The sequence below is a fragment of the Malania oleifera genome, chromosome 11, assembly GCF_029873635.1.
Source record: "Malania oleifera isolate guangnan ecotype guangnan chromosome 11, ASM2987363v1, whole genome shotgun sequence".
Classification (NCBI taxonomy): domain Eukaryota; kingdom Viridiplantae; phylum Streptophyta; class Magnoliopsida; order Santalales; family Ximeniaceae; genus Malania; species Malania oleifera.
In genome coordinates this window covers 33,416,769-33,430,293 of record NC_080427.1, presented here as the reverse complement: position 1 = coordinate 33,430,293, position 13,525 = coordinate 33,416,769, and the positions used below count along the sequence as shown (strand labels likewise).

The window sequence follows — 13,525 nt, the reverse complement described above, 5'->3', positions numbered from 1 at the left end:
TTAAAAAAAATGTCACATTGTAAGGGATTGGTTAGACTCTTTTTTGCGTATTTCTCTTTATTTTAAATTATATTTATATTATATTACTATAAAAATAAGACGTACCAAATTACGATTTGCTCAAGACAATCTACACTTTTTTTGCACATTCAAGAAAAACTTAATTGCAAATTAATTTAATATTGGTTAGATTTGCGTAAAGATTAGAAAATTTCATAAAATTGTTCAAAAAATTTTGAGTTTAAAGTACTGAAAAACAAAAAGAAGTGAGACTCAATAAAATGACTAATATAGGTTTGTATCTTTCCCTCTTTTTTTTTTTTATTGCTTTTGTTTTTTGAGATTGTATTGTGCCAATAAACTTGAGTCTTTCTAGAAATTGTCATTTGTTCGCGAGCGAGTCAGGTTTAAAAAAATGAATGAGAATAGAGGCTTGTTTCTTTGGAAGTTTAATTACCAAAGATTAGGATGAAAGTTTTTGCAATTATAATAGGTTCCTAAGAAAACTCCACCTATTATGCACTTAATATGTCAACTATTTTCGTAGGGTTGATCCTAGGCCCAAATAAAGGAGGGAGATAAAGTAACTAATAGTTAAATAAACTTGGCAATACCATACAATATTAATCCTTGCCAATTGTTGTTGTAATAGGTTCCTAAGAAATCTCAAATATTTGCCGCTCCAAAAAAGCATGTGAGCAGTGTGATAATTCTTATTTGAACTCAATTCAATAAAATAAATGAGCTTACAAGCTGCCTCATTTAATTTGTAAGAATGTCAAGTTAATAAACATTGTAGCACTCTCTTAAAATTTGGCTCATATTCATTAGGTTTGTTGACTTGAAAATCAAAAGATGGGAAATTAAATTAGCTACAATCAAAACATTTTTATCCTCACTTTACTTGCACCTTTCAAGTGAGACTACCATGAACAACCCCAACCCGACTACAAACCCTGCAATTAATTATAAAATGAGCTCACTAAACTCGAACTCAAACCCTAAATCCGAAACCCTCAATTTTAGAGCTACTTTATTAATCAAGCTCTCATATTCATTAGGTTTGTTGACTTGAAAATCAAAAGATGGGAAATTAAATTAGCTACAATCAAAACATTTTTATCCTCACTTTATTTGCACCTTTCAAGTGAGACTACCATGAACAACCCCAACCCGACTACAAACCCTGCAATTAATTATAAAATGAGCTCACTAAACTCGAACTCAAACCCTAAATCCGAAACCCTCAATTTTAGAGCTACTTTGTTAATCAAGCTCTCATATTCATTAGGTTTGTTGGCTTGAAAATCAAAAGATGGGAAATTAAATTAGCTACAATCAAAACATTTTTATCCTCACTTTATTTGCACCTTTCAAGTGAGACTACCATGAACAACCCCAACCCGACTACAAACCCTGCAATTAATTATAAAATGAGCTCACTAAACTCGAACTCACACCCTAAATCCGAAACCCTCAATTTTAGAGCTACTTTGTTAATCAAGCTTTCCCCATTGCAACTCTCATCCCATGCCTGAATTTCCATTTCCAAATCCAAATGCCAGAAAATAGGTGGCGTTTGGAAACCCTCAATATACCTTAGGAAACGCTAAAATTCATAAAACCAACCAATTCCCAACTCGATGTCTCAAAAATTCCCTGAACTTAAGAACAAGTGCGAACTCAAATATGGGGTGTCTGGAAACAAAAATTTAAGTACATGAATGTAAACAAAATTTTATACAAACCCACATTAGATATATACTGGAAAAATCTTCTCACCTATAAGAATATAAGAATTGTTTGGACCAAATTCATCTTGAAATTCCCCACCTTATATTTTATAAAACTATGAAGGTTCAATTTGTTTCAAGGCAAGCCAGCCCATTTGAATGTGCTAAACCTGCAAATAAAGAAGAGACCGATAATTTAAAATTTTTTTCATATCCAAATTTAACATTTTTGTTTACAATATCTTCAGAGACTGCTTAGGTTAACTAAACAAAGATCATGAGAATGAACAAGCAGAAATGCAAGACTCTTGCTCTATACAGAAGTTCTATTCTACTGACATCACCGGATGTTGAACAGTAAGCCGGGGCTGGCTGCAGTTGGAGTGAAGTTGAGCTCAATTCAAAGGAACGGCATTTCAGTTCAACGGGGCTGCTGGATGCGTCGAGGGCTGCATTTCGAGTTCACATACTGGGCTGGCTTCTCCCAGTTCTTCACTGCCTGAGCCTTGACACCCCTATCTCTTGGCGACTTCATTATACTCAGATTCAGATTCTTCATCGCCGTATCGGCATCAATTTGGAAACCTGGTGCGGCAGAACAAGCGTAAATCAAAGATCAGAACTAGGAATGAAGGAAAATGAATCAAATCACACCCACTTCCTCCAGGATCAAATAGTAGTCTTGAATGTAAAATTGGGCTGAAAAGGCATCTGTATTACAGAGAGCATGGATTTGGATTTGAATAAATTGGGAAAAAATTCAAATGAAGTTTCCGAGGGTTACTTTTCTCCCTACCAATTTATTTTATAAAGTGCAATTCAAATGAGGGATTTGAAGAGAATCAGTCAGGTTTCTTCTATTCTATTGCCAAATCGCTCAATCCAAAGCGCAAATCATTATCAAATCATGAGAACGCCTCAACCACACATTGAAGAACAGGCAACTGCTTCAATTGCTTACGTCCTAGTTGTTTAAGGAAAAATAAATCGTTAGTAACTCGGTGCCAAATTAAAAGGGAACGGAGCTCAATTTCATACCATTTCCAGGCATTTGCTTCACAGCAGAGTACCACAATTCATTTCCCTCTCCATTCATTGAAGATTGAATGAATTCCTCAAACTGAACTTCCAGACTTGGAAAATCGTCGCCAGCACCCAAATCAAAAGTATCTGGCAGCAAATCAACAACGTCATTGTCATGGCCATCAAAATCATATTCACCATTCCCAAAGATGTCCTCTTCCTTGTGCTGGCTGAGCCAGTAATCGCGGAACCATGTTGATGTCGTGATCAAATCCCACCACTCGGGGGAGAAATCTTCCACTTGCCGTAATGCAGCAGGAATAAAAAGAGGAGCATCAGGGTTCAATGTTGACCTTCCTGAGACTAACGCCATGCCTACTTTCCAATCTGCACTAAAAGGTTCACGGATCAAACAAGAACAAGTTGAATAAAATGATGATAAGAAAAATAAGTACGGAAGAAACAAGTTAAACCAATCCAAACCCAGGTACCCTACCCCTGAACATAAAACTATCCATCCGGAGACCTTTTTTGGGGAATCATACGCCAGAAAAATTCAAAATGACTTAAAAAAATATGAACTTGAAGGAATGCACAAGCATTGAGATGCATAGATTTAAGTATTTCAAACTCCAAATAAGCAATCAAGGAGATAACACGAATAGATACAGGAAACACATCTCTCCTGCATCTGATACTCCGCAGATCAAGAAGCTAACTCAAGAAACAGTACTACCAGAAATAATTGAATCCACACGAGTCTCGCACCAAAGTTCCCAAAAGCACACTTAGCTCAACGACAGAAGTACTCATTACAACTAACAACGAGTGCAGCCATAGACATTAAAGAACTCACCATTTCACAGTACTGACAAAAGTTTAAAAGGGAATCGAAATTAGACCTAAGCACTTTTTTGTGGGAGAAAGAATTGGATAAACGACAGAATCAAAGAAAAAGCTAAGAGAAGATTCCGAAAACAAAACTTATTAAGAACCAGATCCAAAATTGGCAACAGATTTTATATGACAAAACGTCAAAACCAAATCAATTTTCTTACCCTAATGAACTCATCGAAACCATAGAATCAAGCATCCAACATAATAATGCCTAAAAATTTTCCCCAGCTCGTCATACCACGGAATCAGAGTACAACCACATCAATTTAGGAGAAGATCGTGATCTTTACAATCAGATCTCATGAATAACAAAATATTAACTTCACAAAACAAATCAAACAATTAATGTAAATTACAACAAACAGATCAAGTCTCCAATCCAAGCAGCTCAACCAAAAAGAAAAAATTCAATCATTCTCACAGGACAGATCGGGAGCATCTCAAAATCACAAGATCTACAAATCAAGAACAACATAACTACAGAAGAATTTACCTCTTAGCGAAGAAAATATCTCTCGTTGAATCAAGATCTTGTTCGGATTCGGACCATAGAGGACAAGATAAGATCCAGGAGACTGTGTAGAGTCATAATATATAGGCAGTACAGTCCGAGCCTGTTAGTCCGAGCCTCAGGCTCGGCCCTACCGGGTCTGCCCATTGATTGCCCTACGTGGGCCCGTAGATTCTCAGCCGGTTACCATCCGGTCGCCGGTCAACTTGCGCTGGCGGTGACGTGTCCTTGGTTGCTTTGTTAAAGATCAGGTGGGGACCCATCGTCGTGCGTGACACGACCTTTTGGCGGTTTCATCTGACGGACACGATGGGGTCTTGGTTTGTCAGACGGCTGAGATGATCCGAAAGAGTTGATGATTATCTCTACTGCGTGGGGCCCACTTGGAGCTGATATCGCCGATTATCCGCGCACTTTTCACATGGGATGTTTGGACAGTGGGCGAATTATGAAAAACAACGTCGGTGTTTGGTAACGGGTTTAACGTTGTGTACTCTTAAAACCATGCCATCGTACGTTCGATTCAGACCCGTTGAATGCGATTGCAAAAGGCAAAATTGTAAAGGAATTTTTCTACTTCTTTACTAAAATTTATTAAAGTTTTTTAACTTTAAGTTTAAAAATACTAAATTGAGATTATAGTTTTCCATTATTTTTATTTAAATATATATATATATTTAAATTTGTGGTCGAATATTTTAAAATAAAAATTGAGCTTCTACGAAATTTAAATTACTTTTATATCCATTTTTAATCTGTATGTTATCATATTATTTGAACTTTAATTGAATACAAATTCATAATTAGATTTAATTATTTTGCTTATATTAGTTTGATAATTAATGAATGATTATATGCATTTTTGAAGGATAGTCAACTCTTGTTCTTGAATTTTGCTACTTATTTATTAAATATTAAAGTTTTAACTTTTATATTTAAAATGAGAATTTAGGTCTTATGGGTAAATCAAATTTAAGCTTTAACAAAATTTAAAATTATATTCTACTATTAGCTTAATTTAAATTGAACACAAATTTATGATGGATTTTTTTATTGGTTATGAGTTCTTCCTCATCATAGGTAGTGTTCTACATCTTATTATTAAGTCTTAGGTAACTTATCAATGAAACTTATAACTCTATGGCATCCTTTTAGAATAACTTTTTTTTTGGGAATATTTTTCCATTTTCCTTCACCATGTGGTTGAATGTAGTGTAAGAATTTTATCTTCCAAAGCCAAATTTCAATAAGACTATGGGAAGAAGAGCCATCTTACCAAACAAAGGAAGCGAAACCATGTAAGATCATTCAATCAAGTAGGGGGAAAATGATATTTTTTTAGGGTTTTCCTAATGGTGATAGGATCGAAATGATAATTTAAAAAAAAAAATTAACGAATTGGAGGAAATCCTGTGAAATTATCCTAAAAGTATATGATATCACATAGGTTGGTTCGATATGTTTCAATACAACTTTCCAGTATAGTTCTTCGCTTGTTATGATTTATTCTTATTCTTTTGCAACCTTAGAGTAGACCTTTCAATATGGTTCTGTTTAGGACATTCCATTGATGTTAGCTTTGGTGTATTCTCAAGAGGGGGGTGAATTGGAATTTTAAAATTTATTCCTAAGTTTAACTAAACTAACAATAGTATATTCGCAACCTAGGGTTTGTCTATACAGTTCGAAATGTGCAAATAAATATAACGTTCGGAAATTAAATAATGCACGACATTAACAATATAACATACATGTGCGATAAATAAATTACAAAAAAATAAAATGCATGCACGATATGTTATCGGGGTTCGGCCAACTATGTCTACGTCCCTGCCTCCAACTCGCAAGCCTGAGGATTCCACTAAAACTCACTTAACGAGTGGAGTGGCACCGATTACAACCAGGTCAATTCAAGGGGCTGACCTCAACCAACACGTCTTATTAAGATGGGGCACCTAACTTTCTTAACCAAGTCTAAGTCAGTCCAGGACTATTTTACCAGGGCTAATCTCCTTCTTCAGACCCGTGCCTAGAATACAATAGATTTGAAATACAATTTTTGCGTACAAGGAAATGCTTCTTTCATAAGTTGATATGTACCAATATAATCAACACACACTACCAAATGATAAGATATGATAAGCTCAGTGTAGCTTTAGTGTCTACTCTCAAATTAATGTCAATAATGCAATCAGTACGTAAGAGTATAAGTGACTAGATCTTTGTGTCAAAATAATATTCTCAATCACAGTGCACTACAAAGATCACAAGTATACTCCAAATATCTCAACATAAGTTTTTATCAAAGTAAACCACAAGAGATATTCAACAATGGTTTGTAAAAATAGTTATTTGATCTTTGTATTAAAATGATGATCTTAATCAAGGGTATAGCAACAAAGATCTTTTGGCACTCAAGCAAAAATCTCAAAATTTATATTTATCAAATATAAGCACAGGAGATATTTTGAGAATAATTTGTAAAATATTTTAGCAATCAAAATCCAAGGTGAACTCCTTGAGTCTTACAATGACAATGCAAAACTCAAAAGCTCAATGAAGTATTCCTATGGAAGACTTATTAACAAAGTCTCATAGGGAAACTTCAAGCTTAACTCTCTAATAAAATAATATCAATCAACAAGAACAAGAGAGAGAGCTTAAGCCTAGTGAGAAGAACACCCAATCACACTTACAGAGAGATTTAAGCAATAAAATCTGGTAAGGATGAGTGTAGAAGGCTAAAAAATGAGTATGGGAGATTTTCAAATTTTAAAGGATTTTTCCTAATTACGATTGCTAATCCGATGCTAATTATTCCAAATGAAGAGGTATATATAGAGTTCCCAAAAAATATAATCGTTCAAGACACATAGGGAATTATTATAAATGTTTTAATACATTTTAATACAATTAACCCCATTTAAATATTTTAATCACGGTAAAAATAATGGGGCAACCCAAGAGCACCAATCGACCGAAGGCAAGGTTCGGTTGACCGAGTGTGCAAGTTCGGTTAACCGGGCAAGATTTGAACTAAAAGTTTGGTCAACCGGTCAACAAGGTTCCAAAGGGATTTTTCCTTTCCGCGCGGTTTGGTCGACCGTGAGGTTTTGAACTAAGTAGTTCGGTCGATCAGACCGTTAGTCAAACACACGTGGGAACTCAGTCAACCAGGTGGTTGGCTTACGATTTGGGCTTAGTCAACCGTATGGTTAAATGGTTGACTCGGAGGAAGTTTGGTCAACCTGGTAGAATGAACTAAGTCGTGTTCAGTCGACCAGGCAATGGTTAAATAGTTGACTCAATCACCAGTTCGGTCAATCAACATATTTGTACTTGTGCAGTACGGTCGACTGAATATGCATTTTAAAAGCATTTCTATTCTATTTACTTATGTGATCACCCTTTCCATATAACCATATATATTTGTGCATGTATGAGTGTCCTAAGGTCATTTTAGGCCTTTTTCGTTTGAGCTTACCTATCATATCATGCAGATGATGCATATAATTATTACAGCACAGAACCTATTTACTATTACAGACCCATAATGATTAATGAATTTAAATACAACATGAATAAGGTCTTCGGGGCCTCTAACTTCAACTTCTTATGTCATCATTTTGATTTGTCAATTGTATACCTACACATATACTCAAACATCCATCAAATACAACAAGTATTTATCATTATCAAAACTGAGTGTGACCTATAAGGTCAACAAATAATATGCTCAAGTTCATTCAGAAGAGATGGACTTTACTATCATAGTCCAAACTCCTCTATCTAACATTTCCCTTAAACAACATGGGGTCTTGACTCATTGTTGTAGTCCATACTCCTTTAATCTATTAAAAAAAAATTGTGTCTTGACTCATTGTTGTAGTCCATACTCCTTTAATCTATTAAAAAAAAATTGTGTCATTTTCCAGTAAACCGTCGACGGTTTCAATAAACCGCTCGACGGTTACTTGGACTAATTGAGGATAGAATGTTTGTTGTGAGCAAACCGTCGACGGTTATACCTGTTGCTGAATGACCGAGAATCCTACAAGTTGAAAATTTGCTACTATTCGATTATATGCAGCGATCTGGGATTCTTCAGTTGTATTACTTGAATAGTTGTTTGTATTTGATAGCCTAGGATCTATTTGATTTAGCATTTAAATACTTTTGAATGTGTAACAAATATATATTGTACAAGTCCTATATATAAGACATCTTTATATCAATGAAAGTGTCCTACATTTTCTATATGGTATCATAGCTCTTTCTCTAATGAGTTTTTCTCTTCCTTTCCTAATGGTCGTTTGCTCTGAGTCTGTTGTTGCCACCACCCTCGACACTCCCGACAGTGGCAACTCTCCTTTTATTGACATCAATGTCGGCTCCCAGCTTCTCTTGAAACTTACCTCTTCCAACTTCCCTTCTTGGCGCGTCCAACTGATGTCATTGCTCATTAGCTATGACCTTTTGGACTATCTTGACTGTACAACCATTTTTTCATCACGAACCCTTTCTTCTAGCACCTTATCTGTCAATTCATCTTCTGCAAGAGTCTCCAATCCGGCTTTCTGGTGTTGGCTTCGACAAGATAAACTAATTCTTTACGCCATCCTTGCATCTGTCTCTGAACCGGTCATGCCGATTATTGTCGCTTCAACCACTGCTCACGATGCTTGGTCCAAGTTGCAAAGATTGTACGCCAATCGTTCATGCACTCGTAATATGCAACTTAAGGAGGAGTTGACACTCATTCGGCAAGAGTCCCGCTCGGTCTCGAAGTATCTCCACACCATCAAGGTATTAGTTGATAAACTTGCTGTGATTGACTCTCCTATCTCAGCGGATGATATTACTTTGGATGTCCTTAACGGTCTTGGCCCTGAGTTCTGTGAGATTGCAGTGCCTATTCAGGCACGTGAGATTTCTATTACATTTTAGGAGCTTCATGATATGCTGGTTGGCCACGAAAATTACTTATGACATGTTGACGCGTCCAATGCTGTCTTGGTTGCCACTATGAACTTCACTCAATGTTGCACTCCCGCTTCCACTTTCAACCACAACCAACACTCCAGCCCTGTTTCCTCTGGTCAGCATCACCCTAACTCTAGATGCAATAATCCCAAGGAGCAATCCGGTAAGTCCTAGATCATTTGTCAACTATGTAACAAAGTCAGCCACTCAGCTAAGACTTATTACTTAGCTTCAGGAGTGAAATCTCTAAATTGTGCCTCTACCAATGCAACCACCAACAAAAAATGGCTTGTAGATTCTACTACTTCTCACAACATCACCTCTGATCTTGCTAATCTCTCTATTCACTCGGAGTATGATGGCACGGATGAGGTCGTCATTGGTGATGACTCAGGTTTGCAAGTCACACATGTTAGTTTTATGTCTCTTCCCTCTTCCTCGAAGCCTTTTAAATTGACTATGTAGAAACCCAAACTAGAAACATAAAAGACAATAAATATAAAAGAGAGAAATAAAGGAAAATGAAAGAAAAGGAAAGAATTTAGAAGACAGGGCCAAAAATCGTCGATGGTTTCATAAAGCATGAGAAAAATCATCACTGGTTTTGGGTCAACAGGGGGAGTCCACTCTTGGGCTGCTCACCTATAAATATAAGTGAGCTCATTTTTTTTAAGAAATTTCAAAATCCTCTCTTTTGGAGCTCTACTAGGGTTTTGGGATTTCTTCGTCAAAAGACTCCTATGGGTTCACTTGTGCTCTCAAATCACTCTCTCTCCTCCAGGCTCATAGGATCTCAGGTTTCTACCGGTTTGAAAAATCTAGGGTTTTGAGCTTTTGGCCCGTTTCAATTTCCTTTTCAGAATCAAGTAAAGGGCATTAAGTTAAGTTAGCTTTTTAACGAATTTGAACCATATGACATGTTTTTGGTGTAAGTATATTTATGTTTTCAAATGATGCCTCGAAAACCGACCATTCAAAAAGACCTTTTTCAAACCTAAGATATGTATTCTATATTGAATACAAATGAACGGTGGGAAGCTTGGTTTTAGTTCCTAAACCGAATATACTATGTTTTTTTGGTTGCCTACAAGCTATGTTCAAACATTTTTATAACCGAAATTGGGAATGCTTGTGAAATACTGGAACTATTTATGAAAACACAAGGATTTATTATGACAACTGTGAGGGTCGGGATTTGATACAGCGGCCATGAGCCGAGTTTTATATGACAGCCGCAAGGTATATGTTTAAGGCCGCGAGGGTCAGGATTATGTTTAACGGCTATGAGTCGAGCTTTATATGACGCCCAGGAGCTGAGAGTTATTAAATGATAGGTTTTATGTGAAATGAGTTAGAAATACAGTTTTATTACTTAAATTGTATGATATGCTCTAGGAACCCTGAGGACCAGTATGTTATGAGCATGAACTGTTGCTAGAGAATCAATATGTGGCCATGTGCGCCCACGCTGTTTTAGATAGCAGCGTAGGGTGGTTTCAGCCGATTAGCATTGGTAGAGGGTGTACCTTCTTTAGAAGCCCGGACTTTCAGGATGTGGTAAGGCAATCAGAACCTTGTAAGCAAGTTGCGGATGCCTGCGTAGTCGGAGTTAGATGCAGATGTATGTTTGACATTGTCTAGGTTAATCACCTCAGGCTTAGTCTAGCCTTTGGGCCGCATAACCCGTACCATGTGGGAAGTAAATGGTGTTAGTCACAGGGATTGTCTTTTATGCATATTTGTCGATTTATGTAAATGATGTTACTTATTTACTGAACTGTTTATACAATGGAAACGAGGCAAACATTTTCAACTGTATAAAGTTTGTACGATGTAAAATAGCTAATTTCGGGTAAATGAGGAATGGATGTTTTTTTTAAACACTGAATGTATGCTGACCACACAGTGATATTAAATTAGTATTCTATACTGAGAAGTGTCTCACCCCAATATACGAATCATCTTTTTAGGAAATACCAAGAATCGTGCTTATTAGGGTAAGGGGGTGGAAGTTAGAATAGTTTCTTTTGTGAGTACCTGTATGAGCTATGGTGTATGTAAATTATGTTGTAAGTCTCTGGACTTGTATTATGGTTGTATGGACTGAGTTAAGTCCCTGGACTTGTATTATGGTTGTCTTTTTTTGGTTGGATTGTAATATGGATGTTTGGAAACCTTTATGTATAAAGGAAAATTAGAACTCTAGTAATGTATGTTTGGAAAATGTTTCATTATTTCCGCTGCATTTATTTATGATGAATATGGTATCAGGTACACAGACATTACTAAAGTAGCACCCCGGGCCCATGTGGCAGGTCGAGGCATTATAGGTGGTATCAGAGCCTAAGTTTGCTAGGTTCTGCAGAATTTGACAGTAGATAATTACCAGAGTATAGGTTAAGACAATTTAAGGATGAGAGTGGGTAGGTTAGGCGAATCTTAGTCTAGAAGCTTTAAGACGGTAGTTTTGAGATGGTCTTCTGTGTTTTGCCTGAAATAACGATTTCAGGAAAACTATGGTAAATCCATCGATAGTGTCATTTCTAGGTTGAGAGATTGGAAATTGGAAACTTAGGTGGGAATGTTAGGATTGGGTGAGTAGATGTTAGTCCCGGAGTTGTGATTAAGGACCAATATGTTTATTGAACTAAGGGTATACGAGCAATAATAATATATTTTTTATTATTCATAAAGAACACCCAACTCACCCTCCCTATTGGGTGCCTACCAAAACCAACAATGATTTATGAATATCAAAACTTTGGACTTTCGTTTTTAGGGTGTAATCCATAGACACCCTTAGATTTTTTAAATATAAAACTGCAAAACAAGTCATTGCTTGTTAATTTGACTTTACTATTCTTTTATTTATAACTAGTATTCCATTTTTAATTACAAGCAACTTGTTTGGTAAGATTTTATTTTAAAATCCTAAGAACATACTAATAGTGATGAGTAATATTTTTTAATAAAATTTTTGCAAGTATTTATCATTTCACTTAAGTTATAATTTAATATCATTGTGGAATTTGCACATTTTATCTTAAGATCTTTTTTTTTTTTTTTTAATTAGATCTTAACTTTTTTTTCGCTTTTGTCTATCAACAGCACTAGATCTTAGAAGGTTGATAATGAAATTTGAATATTGTAAAATAAAAAATTATGAGTAATAATAATTTTTTTTATAAGAACTTGTTCAATTGACAATCAACTAATGAAAGATTATTTTTTTCACTAAACTATAATGCAAGAGGATTTTTTTTTTTTTTTGTCATTGCAAGAAATTCAAGAGATGTACTGTCATATTTATGTGTTTTTTTTTCAAATCATGAGATGCTTTCAATTTTTCTTTTCCCTTAGTTTTGTGCCTTAAGATGATGATGACCCACTAGATGCATGTCCTTATTCCAATAATTCATTAAAATATATAATAAAATTCCAAGTATAATATTAGAAATATGAATGTAGTAGAACCGAGATATCATTAAGAAATAGTCCAATTTGACTAAAATCATTCAAAACTTATTTAAAACTTCTCAGCTCAATGATAAATTAATTATTCACATTGTTTAAAACTTGGATCTAAATACTGACAAAATAAATCCTAAAAATTGAGTAGTACAATATAAATTGGTTTGGCAATAGGAAACTTGATTTGAAGTGAAATATCTCTTTTCTCTCTTGCATGTATTTATGAGAAGTAACTTAAATGTCGATTTTTTGACAAAGTCTTTTTTACCTTATCTTTTCAGACTCTTTTTTCAATTTCTTATAATAGACAACTACTTGAGGGAAAAATATGTATTTTGAAAATTAATAATAAATACAACTATTATAAATTTATAAATAGTATACGATTAATGTAATGCTCCAGAAAATGATATGATTGGGAATGTAATATATATATATATATATATATTAATTAATAATAATAAATAAATTAGTTAATTGATTAATCAAATAAATTAATAAAATTGATTAATTAATGATAATAACAATTAAATATATATATATATATATAATATTACTATAATACTTTAAACTCCTTCAAGATACTTCCCAAAGGAGATGTCGCCTCTGAAATCCAGAGAGAGAGAGAGTCTCTCTCTCTCTCTCTCTCTCTCTCTCTCTCTCTCTCTCCTTCGTTCTCTCTCACACTCTCCTCAATTTCTCGGTAAATGTTCGACCGATCGAAAAATCGAAAATACCGCTGGGTTTCTATCTTCGCCACCGACATTCCTATCGGAGTGGATTTGTTGTGAGAGCGACGTAGGCACCACTCCTAGGGAAAGATATATTCCCTCTCTTTCCTTAATTTCTCCTTAATTTTTCAGTTAAATCGACGATCGGGCACCACCACGGGATCCTAGTCTCGATC

General features: G+C 35.2%; 1 protein-coding gene across 2 annotated transcripts; it reads right to left on the bottom strand.

Moving 5' to 3' along the window:
* Positions 1-1,925: 1,925 nt before the first annotated feature.
* LOC131167788 (protein EARLY RESPONSIVE TO DEHYDRATION 15) lies at positions 1,926-4,268 on the bottom strand. 2 transcript variants are annotated; one of them, XM_058126673.1, is made up of 3 exons: positions 4,147-4,268; positions 2,772-3,143; positions 1,926-2,318 (listed from the first exon to the last, which is right to left on the bottom strand). In XM_058126673.1, the coding sequence occupies exons 2-3, from the start codon at positions 3,127-3,129 to the stop codon at positions 2,155-2,157; spliced, it is 522 nt and encodes a 173-aa protein (XP_057982656.1). In that variant the 5' UTR covers positions 3,130-3,143; positions 4,147-4,268; the 3' UTR covers positions 1,926-2,154. The 2 variants fall into 2 exon arrangements, with proteins under 2 accessions (XP_057982656.1, XP_057982657.1); XM_058126674.1 differs by having other exon boundaries at positions 3,815-4,211.
* Positions 4,269-13,525: the final 9,257 nt, after the last annotated feature.